At 39.6% G+C, this 21,144-nt stretch overlaps 1 protein-coding gene across 5 annotated transcripts in view; it reads left to right on the plus strand.

Annotated features, from left to right (window-relative positions):
* The first annotated feature begins 4,948 nt into the window (after positions 1–4,948).
* Positions 4,949–21,144, plus strand: part of LOC148860814 (helicase-like transcription factor CHR28) — an 89,319-nt gene continuing 73,123 nt past the window's right edge. Inside the window, exons 1-4 of one of the 5 annotated variants that reach the window (XM_088941217.1) lie at positions 4,949–5,552; positions 15,299–15,499; positions 15,638–15,857; positions 15,953–16,518. In XM_088941217.1, coding sequence (XP_088797343.1) covers positions 15,389–15,499; positions 15,638–15,857; positions 15,953–16,518 — 897 coding nt within the window. In that variant the 5' untranslated portion in view covers positions 4,949–5,552; positions 15,299–15,388. The remainder of the gene's footprint in view (positions 5,553–15,298; positions 15,500–15,637; positions 15,858–15,952; positions 16,519–21,144) is intronic. The other 4 variants (XR_016094891.1, XM_088941218.1, XM_088941220.1 and 1 more) reach the window with 4 other exon arrangements.

Below are 21,144 nucleotides of genomic sequence, written 5' to 3' on the forward strand. Positions count from 1 at the left end.
TTCGACAGGCAAGGCCAATGTGACTCTAGCTCTGGCAGAGGTGTTTGTACTACTTTCGTCAAAGGTCAGGGTCCACTCTCCATCTTCTACTACTGTGATTATAGGTAGCTCTCTGGGTACTTCTTCATACATGGGGAAACTAACATTGGTAGGGAAGGCAATTAAGAGGTCTGCAACCGCTTGGCACTTAATCACCCTTGGTTAGGTGTACTCAATACTATATTCATTCAACTGCATCATCCATTTAACTAATCTTCCTAAGAGTGGAGGTTTATCTATGAAGTACTTAATGGGATCGTTCCTTGCGATCAACTTCACCTTTTGGCCTAAGATGTAGTGTCTGAATTTCTGGGTTGCAAATACTAATGCCAAGCACTATTGCTCCATGTGGGAATAGTTCTTTTCTACCGATTTCAAGGTTCTACTGGCGTAGTATATTGGACACTTAACATCCTCATCATTGTCCTAGGCTAACAAGCATCCTACGGCCTTTGAGTTTGATGCGATATGCACGTTAAACTCTTGGCTACTTTTAGGTGGTGACATGGATGGGGTTCTAGCCAAAGTTTGCTTCAACTAGTTGAAAGCATCTTGATGTTTTATTGACCACTTATACGTTGTGGATTTCTTGGTTAATTTTAGCAACAACATTGCTGCATGTGCTAGGCCAGGGATGAACCTTTTGAGATATGAGACTTTACCTAGGAAGGTTTTTAGCTGAGATTTAGTGCTTGGTGAAGGTAGGTCTAGGACTGCTTTCACTTTAACCTCATCCAGGTGGATTTCAATTTGATCAACTCTATAACCTAGAAATTGTCTAGATTGTACTCCAAATGCATACTTTAATGGGTTGAGTCACAAGTTAAAAGTTTTGCATCTGATAAACACTTTTCTAAGTACTTCAAAATGGTCTTCTTTTTTCTTTGCCTTGACCACTATGTCATCTACATAGCATTCAATCTACTTGTGCATCAATATCATGAAATACACTCACTATCGCCCCCTGGCACGTAGCTCCAACATTCTTCAGGCCGAAAGGCATCATTTTGTAGTAGAAGTTGCTGATTGGCATTTTGAACACCGTGTGTGGTGCATTTATAGGGTCCATATAAATCTGGTTGTACTAGTTGTGGGCGTCTAAGAAGGAGAACAATCGGTTCCCTACTATTGAGTTTATCAGGATATTCATATTCATCAGAAGGAACTCATCCTTGGGGCAAACTCTGTTTAAGTCTCTAAAGTCGACACAACACCTAAGGTAGGGGTGAGAAAAGTTAGTGTGCTAATTTTGTTCTAACAACCGAAAAATAGTGTACTAGAACTTGGATACTAACCTTAGTTGTCCATTCTTCTTTTTGATTGGAACCACATTGGCTAACCACTGTGGGTATGCGATGGGCTTGGTAAAGCCTACTTTTAGAAGTCGTTCGACCTCCTCTTTGATTTTTAGAGCTATTTCTGGTTTGAAGATCCTTTATGGTTTTTCCATAGGTTTGAATTTGGGATATATGCATAATGAATGTTTGACAAGGCCCAAGTCCAATTTTATCATCTAGTCGTATGACCAAGCAAAGACATCTTGGAACTCTATGAAAGAAAATACAATTTAGTTTCGTTTTAACAAATGTCTAATATTTGCGATGTGGAAAAGAAAAGTTCTTGTACCTTTCAGAAGGTCTAAAAGTTTCTATTTCTCCTCGTGTCCTAACTTGGCCGAGATGTATAATGTCCTTTTCTCTACTCCTTTTGCATCCATGTTCACTTCCTCTAATAGCTCTTCCACAATATCAATAGAGTCTTGTATGTGCTTGGGAGGTGCGTGGACCTCATCATAATACTCTATGATTTCTTTGTTTTGCCCCTGTTTTTTTGGGTAATTTTTAGTATCTTTTTTATGTTGTTAATTGTATGCACTAATTCATCGTGTTGTACCTTTGATTTTGGTGGGCTCTATTTTGGGTGTTTACTATCCTTTTGCGATGAGATCACTGCGATATCCATTTGTGGAGGTGGTACGACAAAATAGTTTTGATTGAGGCAACAATTAGAGAATATGTGCATATATTTCCTTAATTGTGAAGACATATAGCTTAGAGAGCTCATTTGGTCATATGCACGGTGATAATTTGGTTTTAGCAGCAAATGTATGTATGGTAGCCATTTGATTTCAGCGCAGTAGAACATGCATGTATAGTGATTATTTTCAAATTATTTTCAACTTTAGCGATGGCATTATAGCCCACAGTAAGCATTTGATGATATATATAGCAAATGTGCCATCGTCCTCATACTCCTCTACAATAGTGTAGTAACTCTTTCTGTCATTGCCGGTAATTCGTATCCACCTTGTTCTCTTCTTCTTTTTTGGTATGTAGGGGGTTCGCTCACAGGATTCAGCAGCTGCACACCTTCCACTTTGGCCACTTTTGTCTCACCTTCGTCGGCCAGTTCAGTATAGTAGATCGGGTCATGCAAATGGGCTTCTGTCTTTTCAAAAGGGACGCATGTCATCGGAATCCTCACCACATGACCTCTATGTTTTGCCTTGATACATTGATGGTATGTCGATGGGACTAGGGCCAAACCAAGTATCAATGGGTGGCCCAATAGGGCAATTCTTAGGTGATGGTGAATGGCCCGATCTCAATCGGCAATTCGATGGACCCTTCTATGGTGGAAGCGTTGCCATTGAAGTCCGTGACCTCCATAGACAGTCCTTTGACAGTTTCTTTCTAAATGTTCATCAATCTAAAGGTGTGAATAGAGATCAAGTTCATAGAACTGCCCTGGTTAATTATCAACCGCATCATCTCATAACCCCTATCTTCACTGTAATGTACAAGTTCCAATTGTGGTGGGGGCAGTGGCTAGCATGTCGTCTTGAGTGAACTTCATGTGCAACCTATCGGACCAATGGAGATCCAATGGTCTTCTGAGTGTTTTTGCCAGTGCCCTGATGGCAAGCCTCCTTGTTGAGGCACTAGCCCCTGCTTACTAAAGAACTTTGTAGCTCTACGCTGTGCTCGAACCTTTAAATCAGCATGTCTGGGTGATCCTGGCCCGATGCTCCAACCGCATTGATACTCCCTCCCTAGGTGTGTGCGAGGAGTGGATTCATTTCTACTTGAGCCGGTTTCCTTTTGACAAAATCATCAAGTTTTACCTTTTGCACAAACAATCGTTGGAGTGTGAAATAGTCCATCAGATCATGGTGTGGTGACTAGTGAAAGTTGCACCACCTCGCTCCATGCCTCTCTTTCTCCGGGTCAACTCCTGTTGGTGGTAGTGGCAGGTTGATGGCACGGTCTTCTACCAATTTGTTCATTATCATTATTACATATTCTTTTGTGTAGGCAAAATGAGGAGGGGGTGGTGGTGTTTTCCCGGGCCAACCTGATCTCCGGTCTCCAGGTTAACGTTTTCTTGTTCATTGGTTTGCTCTCCAGGGATAGGGGAAAGGTTAATCCTGTGGGCATCCATCCTCTATGATCAAGGAATAACCAGAGATTCTAATGTGAATAGGGAGGTAAGACTACTTACTCCTTAAAGGACAAAGGAAAGCTGAGAGTATGATGTATGCTAAAGGCTAGGGCAAACGAGGTGATAGAATAATGATCTTGTTATGAGTTAGACCCCTATTTATAAGGAGAGATCCCGAGATCCCGAAAAGAATGAGCCAAAAATGTTTGATTCTCATTAAGGAAGGGAATCTTGGATTCAGTGTTAGTTGTTAGGGAATACTAAGGTTTCGCCATGTGTCTAATGAGATATCTCAATGATGAGATTTCCTTTCATCTAAGGATTCTCGTAATACACGTGTGCTACTTCCTTTCGCAAGCCTCTTAGACTGACGTAGCGCAGGTGACGCCACTACTTATCTCACGTGTCCTTTCTAGTCTAACTAGATGTTTTGTCACGTGTGTTATTAGTGACATACTTATTTCTTTTACTCGTTTTTGACATGCGATGAGCTTTGAACTTGAGCTAATCTCAAGTCTGCACGGGTACTAAGCTCATTGTAGTTCATTTTGGGTCTTGAGCTTATTGCATGTCTACGTGGGTTTTGAACTCATCGCAGGTGTTCATGTGGTGTTGGTTTAGCACCTTTCGTGCTCTCATGGTCTAGGTGACCATCATATACCTACACTTCTATAACTAAAACCACTTTTGCATTTCATGCAAATTACTCTCTTTTCCTTTCCCCAAAACTTCTTCTATTTGAAACATTTTTTAGACATCACTGATCTTTTTCTTGCCATCCTTAGAAGTAGTAGGGGTATTTTTTAGTACTAAAACCCATACCAAAGCTATCGTATTATAATTGGACATCATAGAAGTTGTAGGGAAAGGAATTATGAGAGGACCTGACCATTTTAATAAATTATAATTATCGCTTACCCAACCCATTAATTATATATACTAACTTTATTTCAATTGATGAATCTTTTAAGCCTCCCAGATTGCAAACTTAAAACACTTGAATAAGCTTTCTCCTTATTGAAATTTGAATTAAGTTGAGAATTAGGAACTAAGGAGCAAGAGGAAGTATATGAGAGAATATATGAGAATATATGAGTTTATGAGAGTACAAGAGAGTATGAGGATTGGTGTGATGAGAATGTGGGAGGGCAAGGGTATTTATAGTAGTTGGAAATAATTTAATTGATTGAAATACTGTTGAAAACTAGTTATTTTATAGTTGTTGGGAGATGTATTTTGTTTTTTTATAAAGTCAATTATCACTTTACTAAGATGTCCTCTCAAACTAGCTTTTATATAGATGTTGGGGGGCAATTAATTCATTTGATGCCCCCAAAGCTCAAACTAGCTACTTATAGCTATTATGGGTATTTCTACAAGGACAAATTTGTAATAATACTCTTATCCTTTAGGAAATTGATTAGCTCTACCCTTACTATTTATATATTGTTTCCATGGGAGATATTCCAAAGTTGAAAGGGCTGTGCTAGCAAGGTCTAGTGAGATCAAATCTAATTTTGCGCCCCACAAACGCCCCACTGCATATCCCAACACTATATTGGAAACATCTCCCACTAACAACTTCGGACATGTATCGGAAACATCTCCCACCGACAAATTCGGAGATGTTCCGAATCCACGCTGAGATGTGCATGTGGGGCGCCCGCTGTGATCTCGCAAACTGCCGACTGCCTGGTGGACCAACCAAAACTCTTGAGACTGTAGCAGTGTAACCCACTCCCTCAGTCCCTGAGGCCTGAGTCCCGGTCCTCTCGCACCATACGCCCATCTCGCTGCGGCGCATTCTAGAGAACAGCGTATCATGCGCGAAAACCGCGAACATCCTCCCTGCCTTCGACATAGCAAGCAGTAGTCCGAAGCCGGTCATCTCTCTCTCTCTCTCTCTGAGGCCACAGTTCTAGCCGTTCTGTCAATGGTCAAATTCTAGGGTTCAAGGCGGTTTCTTTTGCCAGATTTGAATGCAAAACCAGTCGAGCGATTCGATTTTGTTGCCATTTTTGTCAATCGACTGATCTGGAAGAGAAAGCTGGAGTCACTATTCTCATCTGACTGTAAGTTCAATTGGAAGTTTTTATTAATTTATGCCTGTTTTCTAGACGTTTCTGTTTTTTAAATTCAGTCTCCCAACTTCTTGGATTGCTCTACTTTTTATGTCAATTTTTGTAGTCTAAACTCTATAGGTTGTTTACCGGAAGAATTATTACTTTGTTGTTGAGAATTCTTATCATATTTTTGATTAAATTAGCGATAGCAATTGCAAGGAGCATAATTTTTGTACCTCTTCTTTTCTGTTATCTTTTGATACTATTTTGTAGGGTTTCTATGTTTAAAGTCTTCTTTGTTAAATTTTGATGAACAATACTATCCTTTTCGTCATTAGACATGCTTGCTTCCTTCTTTTTTCCACCTACCCTTTTATAAATATTTCCTGTGCTAATGATGGGAAATTGCAAATAACAGTGGACTAAAAAAAGTAGGTTATGCGTCAGATTTCAGGACACTACGAAATAAACTTTTTCCTTCATTTCACAAGTACAGCGTTGTATGCAGATTGCGGAGGATTATGAGCGAAATTGTAACTGGATTAACATACATTTGGTTGTCTTACGAGTGTAAAGTGATCTTACTGAAAAAAGTAAAGAGAAAATATAAAATAATGAGGAAGAATCACCTACAACATGTAGCTCAAATTAAATTTACTTTCTTCTACTCAATTTTATTTTACATCCCTCAACCCTTCAGCATGTGCACTTTAACAAAGACAAATAATCAAATCTGAGCTTTCCTAATACATTCAACCTTCCTTTTATGATACAACTACCTAAACTGAACAATGCATGTTTTGGCGTATTTAAAAAGAAGCAAGAAATTAAGGGGCCATTTGGGAAGTCTTTTTGGGAAGATCTTTTGGTAGCTCTGACAGTCAAAAGACGCATTGAGCTTTTGCATTAAGATCTGAGCAGCCTGAAAGCCCGTTTGGCTAAGGCGTGCCTTTTTGCGCATGAAGACGAATAGAAAAAAGCGCAAAAGCTCCATTTGGAGCTTCCCAAAAATCGCCCGTTTTGGGCTTCTCACGTCTTTTTGGTGCATTGGATTTTGGCGGCTAGATCTACCGCAAACCATACTGGAAGAGACCGAATCGCAGTCTGCCAACCTCATAAATAGCCGGCAGACCGCGCGGGAAGATGCGCCAAACGGGTCCTAAATAAGCTATGTCTCATTCCTAATATTCCCCCTTCCCTCTTAAATTTAACCTTACCCTTGTCTTGATTTGGTACATTCATATTTGCTTGGATTGTGGTATCTTTAAATTTGAAAGTGGAAATGGTGCCTGGAGGATGATGATTTCCATGCAAGATAATAATATAAAAAAAGATTTCCATGCAAGGTATAAAGATTACCCATGCTGGTGGTTTCTTCAGCTTATCAAAGTGCTTCTAGTTTTGAAAGCCAGAATAGAAATTATGGAAAAAACAGGACAAGTGACATGCTAACATGTATAGATATTCATCTGAACATGACGCTTAAGGGGATTGTAAGACTATGGTGTGGCTGTGGTCTAAGAATTATTGAAAGTTGGCATGAGAATGCCCCAACAGTGAGATCTTGAAGTTTTGGAAATGTGAAATAAGAATTCTTGCAACTCTGAAGAATGAGATGAAACTTCACAAGCTCTGCGTGTGCATAAGGATGGGGTTGCTGAATGGAGGATTAGGGTTCTCAGGGGAGAAGATGGTGTTCCCCCTTGGATGAAAGTTTGGATAAGATTGATTTGGTTCTGAAGTTAATGGGAATGTCTGAGGTCTCAAGGTGTCTTGAGTGTCTCTCTTTTAGGGTTCTCAATCACTCCTTTATATAGAAAAGACTGCCATGCATTTCTCGTGTGCTTCGAGATGATTCTGAATATTCCTTTATTAGGAAATAATTTAGTTATTCCAGCTGAGCACATGTGGGTATGGGCAAGGATGTAGAGGTGAAATCTGGTACTAGACAATGCACTTTTCTTGGTCTCTCTAGGAGTGCTCAGTGGGCACATATTTGAAATCGAATTGGTCCTTCGGTTTTTGAAAAGTACTGAACTCAAAATGAACTAGATCAATCGGTTAATCAATTAACCAGTTGAATAGTTCATTTATTTGGTTTTTTATATTTATAATATATTATAATATTATTATATATAAATACTATAAATAGATATTGTAAATATATATACATCGATTGGTTTGGTTAAGCATGTTTTTTTTTAATAGGTTAACTGAAGCCGAACTGACTGGTTGGCTTAATCAGATTTTTTGATTTGAATTACCGGTTTCAGTTTTTTAACAAATATCTTTAGTATGCTTAGGATTTTTACAATACTCACATATCACTTCTTTATTCTCATTAGTCCCCTTGACTTATCCTTGCATGTGCAAATGTTCTAAAAATTGTTTAGCTTATAATTGTAGCTTTCGCCTGCTCTCTTCACTATTGACCTTGGTGTATGCCTGAGAAAGAATCACTTCATTCTTTGTTAAAATATTTTTTTTTGGTTACATCAAAGTCAGAGTTGAGTCCAGTTAGAAACTCGAAAACCTTGGCCTTTGATTCAATTTTCTATTAGTCTTAGCATCCTTAGTACTTTCCCATGCAATTGTTTTTACATCAATCTCATGCCATAGGGACTTCAGCATAGAATAATATATAGCTAAAGATTTCTCCCGTCTTAAACTACTGATATCATTCTAAATTTATAGGGACTTCAGATCAATCTTATCCAAACTTTCATCCAAGGGGGAATATCATCTTCTCCCCTGAGAAACCCTAATTCTCCATTCAGCAACCTCATCCTTATGCATCCGCAGAGTTTGTGAAGTTTCATCTCATTCTTCAGAGCATATTTTTCAAGGCACCAAGGCGAGGCTAAGCGACCATGGGGCGCCCAGGCGCCTAGGCGGGTGTCTAGCCCTTGCCTAGGCGATGGAATTTAAAAATAAAAGCCGATGGATTTCCACCCCTTCGGAACTAGTTTTTTTGGTTTTATGTATTCTGCACTTACTTTTGTGCTTGTGTTTCTTGCAGTGTTTCTTGATGAGAATAATTACTAAATAAAAGAAGAAAATGAAGAAGAAAAGTAAGGGGCGGAGTCCCTGTTCTAGACCCAGAAAAGCTGGTGAAAAAATATTAAAATAAAAGAAAAAATATGAAGAAGAAAAGACTCTGTCCCTGTTTCAGACACCAATGATGAGAACAAAAAAAACTGAAAAATGTAAGAAGTTAAGAACAAAAGAAGGGGGCGGAGCCCCTGTTCTAGATCCGGAAAAGCTAGTGAAAAAAATACTAAAATAAAAGAAGAATATGAAGAATAAAAGAAGGGGCGGATTCCCTGTTTCAGACACCAATAATGAGGGAAAAAAAGCTGAAAACAGACAAGAAATTTAAGAACAAAAGAAGGGGGCGGAACCCCTATTTTAGTCCAATAATATGATTCAAACCAGAATAGAAGAATGGCTTTAGTCCAACAAAAAGGAAGAGGAGAAAAATGGGGCGTAACCACTATTTTAAACCAGTGGAAAAAGAGAACAAAACAAAGAAGGAAACTGATTAACTTAGCTTGACTTAGAGGACTGTGTCGGAACGATGGAGGGCTGTTGTTCTCTCATCTTCCTCAGTTTGATAGTTTTGTCAAAGCGTAACCCTTGAGATTATTTTTTTTTACTTTCCTCACAACAAAAACATGATAACATGCAAATTGTAACAATGTGGAAGGATGAGGTGGTGGAGTCAATGATGGAACTGATTGGGAGATTCTCGATATCAATGAAGTTCAAGAACATAAGGGATGGTTTTATCTTGGTATTTACCAATGTTTATGGCCCAAATAGATACTGGAAAAGAAATGAAATGTGGGAGGAATTTTATGCTATTAGGGGTCTATGGGATCGGCCATGGTGTGTGGTAGGGGACTTTAATGTGGCTAGATTCTCAAATGAAACAAACAACCCCAACTAGTAGGTGACCACTAGCATTAGGAGATTTAATGAATTTATAGAATTTTGTGAACTGAAGGAAATCCCCCTGATGCAAGTCTGATTTACTTGGTCTAACTTTGAGGAAGTACCCCAATGCTCAAAATTAGATACGTTCCTGTTTAATGAAATTTGGGAATCCCATGAAGCAAAGTTTCTAGAACTTTATCTAGAGTCACCTTGGATCTAGTGTTTTAAAAGTGAAAGGCACAAAAAAAGCACAAGGGCTATTTTGCGCCTGAGGTGCAAGGTGAGGTATGGACCTTTTTTGAAGCAAGGCATAAAAATGCAAAATAAATCTAAAAATTCAAAAAAATCCAAAAAATTCAAAAAGTGCAAGTTATTAAAATATTAAACATTATTAATTAAAAATATAAACTCAAATTTTAAACCTATTATCTCAAATTAAAATACATAAGCATAACATGTAAAACATATTTAAAATGGAAATTTAAAAATAAATCAAGCATAATATATACAACATATTCAAGCATGTAAACTCTTAACTATTTTTGTTTTTTTTTTCTCAATTGCATTATTTCAAATTGCAATTGTGATGTTAAATATTATGTATTCTTGATTCTACGAGCCGCCTTTAGTGAGCGGAGAGAACCCCATATTTGCTAATGTTGCCTTGAGGGACTCTACCCCCGATCCAACTACCAAACACACACACAAAAAAAAAAAAAACAGAAAAAATGCATATATTTTTAAAAGGCACACACATGGGCTGAAGATCAAGGTGTATCTAGCACACACCTAGGCGCACTAGGCATTCACCTTTTGAAAATGCTCTACTTGGGACCTAGGTGAGGCACATACCCTAAAATGTACCTTGCCTGCAGGTGCGTCTATTAAATCACTACTCGGATTACTGTCCAATTAAGTTAGGTCTAGAAACCTTTGCAAATGGTCTTACCCCTTTTAGATTTGAAAATATGTGGTTTAGACACCCATATTTCGTGAGAAAAGTGGGGGTTTGGTGGAAGGAGTTAAGAGGAGTGGAGTGGAAAGGAGTGAAATTTTACAAGAAATTAAAGAGGTTGAGAGAGAAAATAAAGGAATGGAATAGGGAGCACTTTGGTAGAGTAGAGGAATAAAAGCCCAAACTTTTGTCTAAATTAGAGGAGTTAGATGAGAAGGAAGCCCAGGGGACCTTAGTTGTGGGGGAAAGACCGTTTAGATATAGGGTTAAGAAAGGGCTAGAAGAAGTTTTATTAAGGGAAGAGATTTGTTGGAGACAAAGTGTTATGGACGCCTTCCTCGGGAAGACGTACCATTGCCGCCGGCAGCAACAGGCACCTGACCCACCGCCAGCAGCAGTAATGATTCAGTGATACTCATCCTATTCAGTTCGGCAACAGCAACCTTATCTAGATTAGCTTAGCTCATTTGCTTGTTCTTATCTTATTGTTCTTATCTCTTATCTTATCTTGTTAGTAGCTTATCAGATTAGGATTAGCTTATCTTATCCTTAGCAAGATAGAACTGGAAGTCTCCCTATTTAGCAAGGAGATTCCCTTTGATTAGGACTCTTGTAATCTCCTATTTAAGGAGACCCCATTATTGAATGAGATATCGAATATTTAGTTTAAGAAGTGAGTTAGGAGAGTTGATCTCTTGAACAAATCACCAGAGGCGCCAAGATAGGTTCATTAAGAGCAGGAAGGAACAAGGGAAAACAGGAGGTTTTCCCCGTGGACCGACCCGTGACGAGATCCTATTCCCGGGCCGTCAACAACTTGGTATCAGAGCAAGGCGTTATGGGTGATCTGGAGCAGCTACCATCCAGGGTCCACGACCTCGAGCACCAACTCGTGGAGACCAGCTTCGAAGTTCGTGAGATCAAAGAAGAAGTGAGGGAACTGCGACGCCTGATGGAGCTATTCCTTTCTAGGGAAGGGAACTCTAAAGGAGGGACAGCCGCCAATGGCCGCCGATCAGATTTGCCAGAGTCTTCCAGCGAGCAGCAGTTCGTTAGCCAAAGAACCGCAGTCGTCCCCAAGTACAGCAGGCTGGAATTCCCGTCGTACAACGGCAACGGAGACCCCTTAGGCTGGCTGTATCGCTACGAGCAATTTTTTCAGAACCAACGGACAGATGACCGGGATAAGGTAAGTCTAGCCACCTTTCACTTAATAGAGGAAGCACAACTTTGGTTTTATCGGTTAGAGCAATAAGAACCCGGGCTCAGTTGGCCCCAGTTTAAGTCATATTGCCTTCTTAGGTTCGGACCCCCACTGACCAGCAACCCACTGGGTGAGCTGATTAACCTTAAATAGACCGACACGGTGGCTGAATATCAGTGATAGTTCCAAACCCTCCTCGGGAGGGCATCCTCCATGCGACCCGACCAGCAAGTGGATATGTTCACGGCAGGGCTATCAGAACCCTTGCGGGTGGATGTCGAGATGCAGAATCCCCCAAATTTGGTCACAACCATGAACTTAGCTTGTGCGTTCGAGTGCAAACTGCAGCTCAGCCGCGGAATTTTTAATGTGGGTCGGCCACCAAACTCATGGGTACCCCCAAGATCAGCAGCAACGACCCCCTCTTCTGCTACCAGCCGAGGATTGAAAACTCCCACCACCCCCCCTTATCTAGATTAGCTTAGCTCATTTGCTTGTTCTTATCTTATTGTTCTTATCTCTTATCTTGTTAGTAGCTTATCAGATTAGGATAAGCTTATCTTATCCTTAGCAAGATAGAACTGGAAGTCTCCCTATTCAGCAAGGAGACTCCCTTTGATTAGGACTCTTGTTAGTCTCCTATTTAAGGAGACCCCATTATTGAATGAGATATCGAATATTCAGTTTAAGAAATGAGTTAGGAGAGTTGGTGATCTCTTGAACAAATCACCAGAGGCGCCAAGATAGGTTAATCAAGAGCAGGAAGGAACAAGGGAAAATAGGAGGTTTTCCCCGTGGACCGACCCGTGACGAGATCCTATTCCCGGGCCCTTAACACAAAGATCTAGATGTAAGTGGATAAAAGAAGAGGATGGTAATACAAAATTTTTTCATACCCTAGAAAATGGGAGGAGGAAAAATTATGTGCCCAATTTTGAGATGGAAGGGCAGGAGATAACCAATCAGGATGAGATTGCTAAGATCTTTGTGGACCACTTCAAATCAATTTTGTAGGAGGCCTTGAATGAGAGAACGAGTGTGGGGGAATTCGAGTGGCCTTGTGTGGAGACTGAGGTAGCAAATTGGTTGGAAAGGAATTTTGAAGGAGAGGAAATTTGGAAGACAACATTTTTAATGGATAGATCAATCCCCTGCCTAGATGGTTTTACAATGGCTTTCTACCAAGATTGTTGGGAAATTGTGAAAGATGATTTGTTTGAAGTCTTCAATGAATTTTCCATGAAGCATAGAGTTAGTCCAGGGGTGAATGCAACCTTTCTAGTCCATATCCTGAGGAAAACCGATGCAACCTTTCTTGTGCTTCTTTGTTCAAGTCCTTTTGTGAATCCTCAATCTCTCGTTTTCCCTTTAAAGGGTTTTGGTGTAGACCCATACCACCCAAAGTAAGAGCTTTCTGTTGGGAAATAGTTCATGGGAAGATAAGTACTCTGGACATGCTATAGAAGAGAAGACCTAATTCTTGTTTCTTTTGTAACTGGCGTGTCTTGTGCAAATCTAGTAATGGGAGTTTCCATAATTTACTGATTTCCTGTCCCGTTGTTGCAGCTATTTGGCGTTGGTTTTTCTCTTTGTTCAGGTGCAGGTGGACTTTACCTATGGAGGTTAATATGCAATTTGATCCTTCTCTATTTACTTGGCCAAAGAAGAGGGGAAGGATTATATGGAGATGTGTTAGAACAGCCTTGATTTGGACCATCTGGGAAGAGAGGAATGCAAGAATCTTCTCAGAGAAGGAGAGAAGGAAGAAATTAGGACTTGTGATAGTCAGGGTGATCCATTGGATTAAGACCTTGGAGCTGTTCTCCTAGTTTTCTTTTGATGATATTTAGAGGAATTAGGAAGCAGTTGCTAGAAGCTTTTATAGAAAGGACAGAGTGGTGGTTATTGGGTTACCTCCAATTAAAGGTTTTGATAAACTGAACTTTGATGGGAGTAGCCAAGGTAATCCGGGCCCTTCCGGAGTAGGAGGGGTTTTGAGGGATGGAGAAGGTAAACTTATGGCACTCTTTTCTGGCCCTGCAGGTGTGGTGGAATCTCTTAAAGCAGAACTGCTTGCTGCAATAGAAGGGGTGCAGATTGCTAGTGAGCTAAACTTGGCAAACGTGGTGATCAAAGGGGATTAAAAAGTAGTGGGGGAGTGGTTAAAGAATCTAGAGTCTATAATTTGGTGCTACTGGAGTGAAATGAAAAAATTTAAATGGCTTACCAGGAATGTGAATTTGAGGATACAATGGGTGAGGAGATCAGCAAATGGGGTGGCAGATGCTTTGGCTAAGAAAGGGGTGAATAAGTCATTTTTGTTTTGGGAACAAATGTAATTTGCTTTATTATTGAGAGGTACCATATCATGCCTCTCTAAGGGATGCTTGCAAAGCTGTTACCTAATAATTCATCAAAAAAAAAGGGTTCCGTGTAAGTTGAATTTTGATAGAAGCAGCCAAGGCAATACAGGGCCTTCAGGTATAGGGGGTGTCCTGAGTAATAAGGACAGCAACATAATCTCCTTATTCTCAGGACCGGTGGGAGTAGGAGACTCCACAAGGGCAGAAATCCTTGCTGCAGTACAAGGAATTCAGATTGCTAACCAGCTTGGGGTGGAGCATCTCCTAGTTGAAGGGGACTCTCAGGTGGTAACGGGATGGCTTCTAAACCCGGATACTACCATTTGGGGCTACAAAGATCTCATAAAAAAAGTAACATGGTTAACCAGCAATATGGGAGTTTGAGGTAAAATGGGTTAGCAGGTCTGCTAATTCTATGGCTGATTCTTTAGCCAAACAGGGGGTTTCCAGGGAAAACCTTTTTTGTGCTACTTTGTAAACTATTAGTAATCTGGAATTTGTACTTAACTAGCCCAGAGAGGTTGCAACTTGTGCCTCTACTTGGGGACTTTGTACTATTGTCTATTGCTCATTAATAAACTTATTTCAATAATCAAAAAAAAAATCATAAAAAAAAGCTATTACCTTATTTTTTTAATAAAATTTAAGTTATCTATCAAAAGAAAAAATATCTCTAGTCGACTAGGGTTTTGGGCAAAACAAAAAACAGCAATTTCTTGGCATCTTAATAGCCTGATTCTATCTCCAAACCCTTTTCCAACTAGGCAGCAACCAACTAAGAAATATCAGCAACCTAACTCTTCGTACACTCTTCCAATCAAGGGTGTATGGGAATGAAGAGAAAAAAAGAGGAGAGGGTTACTCTGATACCAAGATGTGATTCAACGCTAAAGAAGGAGAATATTTTATTCTGAAAATAGAAGAGAAGAAAGAAGATAGCAAGAGAAGAAGAGGAAGAAGGGAGAAGGAGATGAGAGTATGATCAGTTCTCTCTCCTTTCTCCTAGTCACTTTTATTAACTTAATCATTAATGAACATAATTACAATGATGCCCTTAATGGGGCGGCCAGCTCATAAACATAACGTATTAGGAATAAAAAGAAGTTATCAGGCCCATTGTCATAAACTTAACTAAGAAAAACAGACAAGAATAAAAGAGTACTGGGACCATTTGGCCCAGTCTCTATACATTCATTTATGTGAACTCTCTTAAGTGCTTATACTGAGACTCAAGTTGTTTTATGTTCATTTACATATATCCTATTTATAGATCAATCTGTTGCTTGTAACATTGCAGAAACGTAGGTTCTAGCACTTTATTATCCAGTTAAGTCTTTGCTTCATCAATCTGGGGCTTCTTATTAAAGTGGGTACGCAGTTGCAGTAGATGCAGGAGCATGAGAATCTTCTTCTTGATCTCCTTGAGTCTACTCGAAGATGCTGCTCTTTTCTGAAGGGATGGATTTGCAGCTTGATTTTGAGGCACTGCATGGTCCCAGTGAGTTGGATTATTGAACTTCCTAATGACTTTACAATGCTTATTATTTGTGGGGTTGCTAGTTTATGATCAGATAATAATAACATTTATCTTTTTCAGAAAAAAGTATCAGATATAGACATTGTTCTTTATTTGCAGATTCAGACTCCAGTCAGTGATTTTTCTAAGTTTTCCACTGAAAGGAAAAGTCCTTATTTAGCTTCTATGGCTTCAGTAGATCCAATAGAAATTAATTCATCAGATAGTGAAGGTGAAGTTCTCCCAGAAAAAGAAACATCATTTCCAAGGGGATCTGCTGCTTCTTCCATTCCTAGGAAGCTTCCATCTTGGGCTTCTACCTCCTGCTCTAATTCACATGGTAAAGTTCAATATATTATGGATGTGAATTCTTTTCATACCTAACTGAGAATATTTATTTATCATCTGGCATTGAGCCATTGCTTAAATTTGCAGGTTACGGCGAATCATCTCAAAAGCTTCTGCTGCCTAGAACATATGTTTCTAATAAAGGGCCTGCAGAACAATTTTTTCCTAGTTCTAGTGACAAGGGAGTGACATTGACCCAGCACTTTGGGGAAACAGATGTTCCCAAGCATTTGGAAGAGAATCAGAATGTGGGTCAGCCAGTTGATCCAGAAAAGCTTTCATCCCAAGAAACCTTAAGGAGGAAGCTTCCAGCTTTGCTTCAGTTTTCTGCACCAACTACTAAACCAAAATTTTCTTTGGAGAATGGGGATAGCAGTCGTATGTCTGATGCTTATGGAAGATCTAATCATTCCGTGGGTACAAATGTAACGGATTTTAATATTTACATGAAAGACAATTCAGACAGGGTTGGTGATGAAATTGTTATGTATGAAAGTAGTGGAATCAGGGTGCTGCCTTCATCTTTGGTGCAGGGAAGATCTGTTAGTAGTACACACTATGCTTGTTCAAGTAATCCTGTATATGTTTCAGGTTTAGGAGACGAAAAACCTATGGAGAATGATGAGAGACTGATTTTTCAGGCAGCACTGCAGGTATTCCTAATAGCATTCATTAGTTTGTGCTTTCAGGACCTTCCAATATCATTAATATGTTATGATATGATGTGAAACCCCTAGGCTCCTGCAACTAGCCATTGGCGGTTGGAGCTAAATACATTTTCAGTATATATAGAATGATCTTATGGGTTAGTTTATATTTTAAGATAATTAATTACATTGCTTTTGAGCATTCACATAAGAAACTATCTATTTATTTGTTTATTTAAAATGCCATGATTAAAACAATTTGGATGAACTACTTATAAGAAACATAAAAGGAATGATCAGGAGTCCAGTTCATAGCTGCTACATTGTTTAATTGACAAAAGGACTTGGAAAGGTTATTCACTCAACCCTTAACATTGTGAGGTGATGACCTGATTAGCATAAATATTGATAACTAATTGGAGAAGGGTTGCTATTTGTACGTTATGAACAAGGTGTTTTGAGAAAGCGGTTATGGAAGGTCTAGTAGTGATGTAGGATGGAAAGGAGAAAGTTCTACCACAATGTGGTGGGTAAAGAAAAAGGTTTTTTATTTTTTTTGATGAGTGGTAAAGAAAAAGAAGTAATAATATGAATTATGAGAGAGATTTTGATCTGTAAGGGAAATTTTCAGCATTACACGGGAGATTGGGGCTTCATTCAAGTGGACAAGAAGGTCAGCTAATGGACTAGCTGATACCTTAGCTAAACAAGGGATTATGAGGAGAATCTACTCTGGGCAGAGCTGTAAAAAGGACTATAATGGGATCAACACCCTATTTCAGGGTTGGCAGTTGTATATACTATTATTCATAAAAAAAGACAGTTGTATATGTTATTTCTTTAACTTTGCTTTAATGATGTTATAGAGAAAAAAATGTTCTCCAGTCTATTAGGCAAACAGTGTTGGGTAGGATTGGACAAAGATTGGGTGGTAGGGGAATTACTTATTATTCAAGGGGAGGATAACTTTGATTAAGAGTTGCCTTTCTAATTTTCCAGTTTATTACTTATGTTTATTCAAGGTGACATCTTTGGCTGCAGAATCAATTGAAACGCTGCAGAGGGATTTCTTATAGTGTTAATAGCCAAGAGAAAAAAATATCACTGGCTGAAGTGCAAGTGCATTTGAAGGGACAAAAACGATGGGGAGCTGGGGATTAGAAGGTTTAGATTATTTAAAAAAAGTTACATTATTTAAAAAAATGCATTTCTGGTGAAGTGGTTGTGGAGGTTCAGTGTGAAAGGGATTCTCTGTGGAGGAAGGTGATTGCATGTAAGTATGGTATTATGAATTTTGGTTGGAATTCAACTGAGGTGAAATCTTTTTATGAGCTGGTTCTCCCTTTATAAACTTCATTTTAGAGTGGGTAAAAGATAAATGGGGTGAGTTACAAGTAGAAGGGTCTGCAGGCTTTAGATTGGTCAGGAGGCTTCAATTGCTGAAAGGAGAAATCAAGGCTTGGAGTTCAACAGTCTTTGGGGATACAGGAAGAAAAAAGAAGGAAATATTAGAAAAAATGGTCCTCTTGGACAGGTTGGAGGAGGAAAGAATTGTTTCTAGGGTAGAGGAGTCTGATAGACAAAGGCTGGATTGTGAATTAAAAAGAATAATTTACAGAGAAGAGCAGAAATGGAGACAGAAATCAAGATTGACATGGATGAGAGCAGGTGATAAAAACACTGCCTTCTTTCATGCCTACGCTAATGCTAGGAGGAGGAATTTTATCCCTAGAATTCAGGTGGTGGGGGAGGAGATGGTGGAGGATTGGAACGAAATTCAAAGTAAAGTGATAGTATTTTACAAGAATTTATCTTCTTCAAGAATTTGGAACTGGATGCCTCTTGGGGAGATGGCTCCAAGGAAGCTGAGTGACGTTTCAGCAACCTGTCTTGAGAGAGATTTTGATTTGGGGGAAGTTAAGGAGGCTTTGAAAGTAATAAATGGGGATAAGGCTCCGTGTCTAGATGGTTTTAATTTCTCATTTATAAAGGCATGCTGGAATATGTTAGAGAATGATTTTGATCAGATGTTCGAAGAATTCCACAAGGAAAAGTGTCTGGAGAAAAGGGCCAATGCTACATTTACATCTTTAATTCCAAAGAGGGATGGTGCAGTAGAGCTGAAGGATTTCAGGCCAATTAGTCTGATCAGCAGCACTTACAAATTATTAGCCAAAGTTTTATCAAAAAGATTGAGGAAATTGAGGTGGTGGGAGAATCGGAAATGGCTTTTGTGGAAGGTAGACAGATTTTGGACGGAGTTTTAGTAGCAAGTGAATGCATAGACTCCAGAATAAGAAGTGGAAGATCTAGGTTAGTGTGCAAGATTGACATTGAGAAAGCCTATGACCATGTGCACGGTTCAAAATATTGATACGCCTCTACCGGCATATCGGTAGTTTTTTTAGTTTTTTTTTTTTCAAATCTGGTTCTGAGCGGTCAGTTTAAGGTCCGTCCACCCCTTGAACTGGTCAAAACCCCGATACACCCTCTGTAGGGGCGTATCGGGAAGCTCCCAATACGATACGTATTGGCTGATACGGGCCGATACGTATCGATACTTTGAACCTTGATCATGTGGAGTGGGGATTTCTAGAAGAGATACAAAGGCTGATGGGTTTTGGAGAGAAGTGGAGTAGCTGGATGTTTGCTTGCATATCTACAATGTCATATTCCATTCTTATTGTAGAGAACATTGATGTGGGCCCCACAGCTACGGTCCCACTGTGTTCGTAGGGTAGATGTTTTAGTCTGCCTAGGGTTAGCTATTGGTCATTTAGTTGTTTCAGTTGTCATTTATTTCAGTCTTATTTTTGCTCTATTTGTTATGTAAAGACTAAGGGCAGATCTGTCCTTTCCATGTAATGAGTATAACCTATAAATATTAATTAAAGTGGCGGCGGCAGAACATTAAGCTTCTGCTCCTCCTTTCAACCCTTGTGTTCTACTGCTTCTCCTCCCTCTTCCTCTTCTTTCCTCTTGCCTTTCTTCTTATCTTCGATCCTGAAATCCATTTAGAGTTCAAGACTGATAACAGTCCTAAACTTCTACTTGGTATCAGAGCTAGGGCTTCTCATGTGAGTCTAGTCCAGCCGACCACATGAGAAACATCTAAGGCTGGAAGCTGAGAAAGCAGAGTTCGTTGACTGGTTCTTGGAGATCTCCAGAGGATTAGCAGCTGTTTGAAGAAGTGCCACAGTTGCAGCGAGTTGGTGATTAGGAAGGATCAGAGAAGGCTAGGGTTTGGGTAACCTTGGTAGGCAGCGAATTGCATCTTATTGTAAGTCTTTTATTTTCTAAGAGAAGTAACATCAAAGAAGATAGGTTGGACCTATCCAGCAAGGGTGGCCGAACCACTCTAGGGTTTTATCTCTCTATTCTCTAGGGTTTTGTCTTATCCTTGCGGCAAACCCTAGTATTGGACTGAACCTTGTGATCTTATCCCTGCGGCAAATCCTAATAGTTCAGTTTTAGGGTTTCAGCATATCAGATTGATCAGTTTAAGGTTTCATATTAACCCTAATACAAACCTTATCCGTACGGTACTGTCTGGAGTGTACAGCTTTTAGGACTGATTAAAACCTCAAATTGGCTTCAGCATATCAGATTGTTCTTCAAACTGTTTTTCAGTTTTCTTTTGGGGTTTCAAACACTTCTAAAGGGGTGAAAACAGTTCGGACTGTTGATGTTGTGTGTGGTTGTTGATTTCAGATCAGTTTTATTCATATTTCATGCACATCTACTGTGAGTATAGATTGGTTCTATATTGATTTTGTGAGTGTGGTTGGTAGTCCTAGTGCTGGTTTTGACTGTAGTAACCCTATTTTTGAGACTTCTGGTTCTTGACCGAAATGGAGTTTAAGAATCAGGCAGAAAGCAGTTATTGTGGTGGTTTTGAGATAGGTTTTCAGATTACAACCGTAAAGTTTGATGGATCAAACTATTTGGAATGGGCCCAATCAGTCATGATGGCTATTGGGGGAAGGGGCAAAGTAGGGTATCTCTTGGGAGATGTGGCAGAACCTTCCAAGGGAGACCCTATGTATACCAAGTGGGTCCAAGAAAACTACTTGGTTATGACATGGCTCTGTAATTCTATGCAGCCCCATATTAGCCGAAATTACTTATGGGCAAAGACAACCAAGGAGATATGGAATGTGATGAAAGAGACTTACTCCCAACCCCTTAATGTTGCCAGAGCATATGAGTTGAAATGTGAGGTGAATTCCCTTAAACAAGGAGAGAAACCGGTGTCGGTCTACTTCTCTACCTTGAAGTCCCTGTGGCATGAGATTGATCACTTAGAGACTCTTGAGTGGGAGAGTCCCAAAGATGCTTAGATACATAGAAAGCACATCAAGACAAACAGAGTGTTTGAGTTCTTGGCAGGACTGAATTCAGAATGATATTGTGAGGCAGCAGATTTTGACCAGAGATAGTGTGACCCTCTCTCAGGCATACTCCTTAGTGCATAGTGAAGAGACCAGGAGGAAAGTCATGATGCAACCTCAGCCACTTACACCTGCCTTGGTAGCTGTCAAACCCAAAATAGAGGGTGATTCAGAGAGGGACAGAAAGAAGGAAGATAAAAGGGATGTGGTGTGTGAGCATTGCAAGAAACATAAATACACA

The sequence above is a fragment of the Nelumbo lutea genome, chromosome 4 (assembly GCF_056320005.1).
Source record: "Nelumbo lutea isolate HS-2025 chromosome 4, American lotus-T2T, whole genome shotgun sequence".
NCBI classification, from domain to species: domain Eukaryota; kingdom Viridiplantae; phylum Streptophyta; class Magnoliopsida; order Proteales; family Nelumbonaceae; genus Nelumbo; species Nelumbo lutea.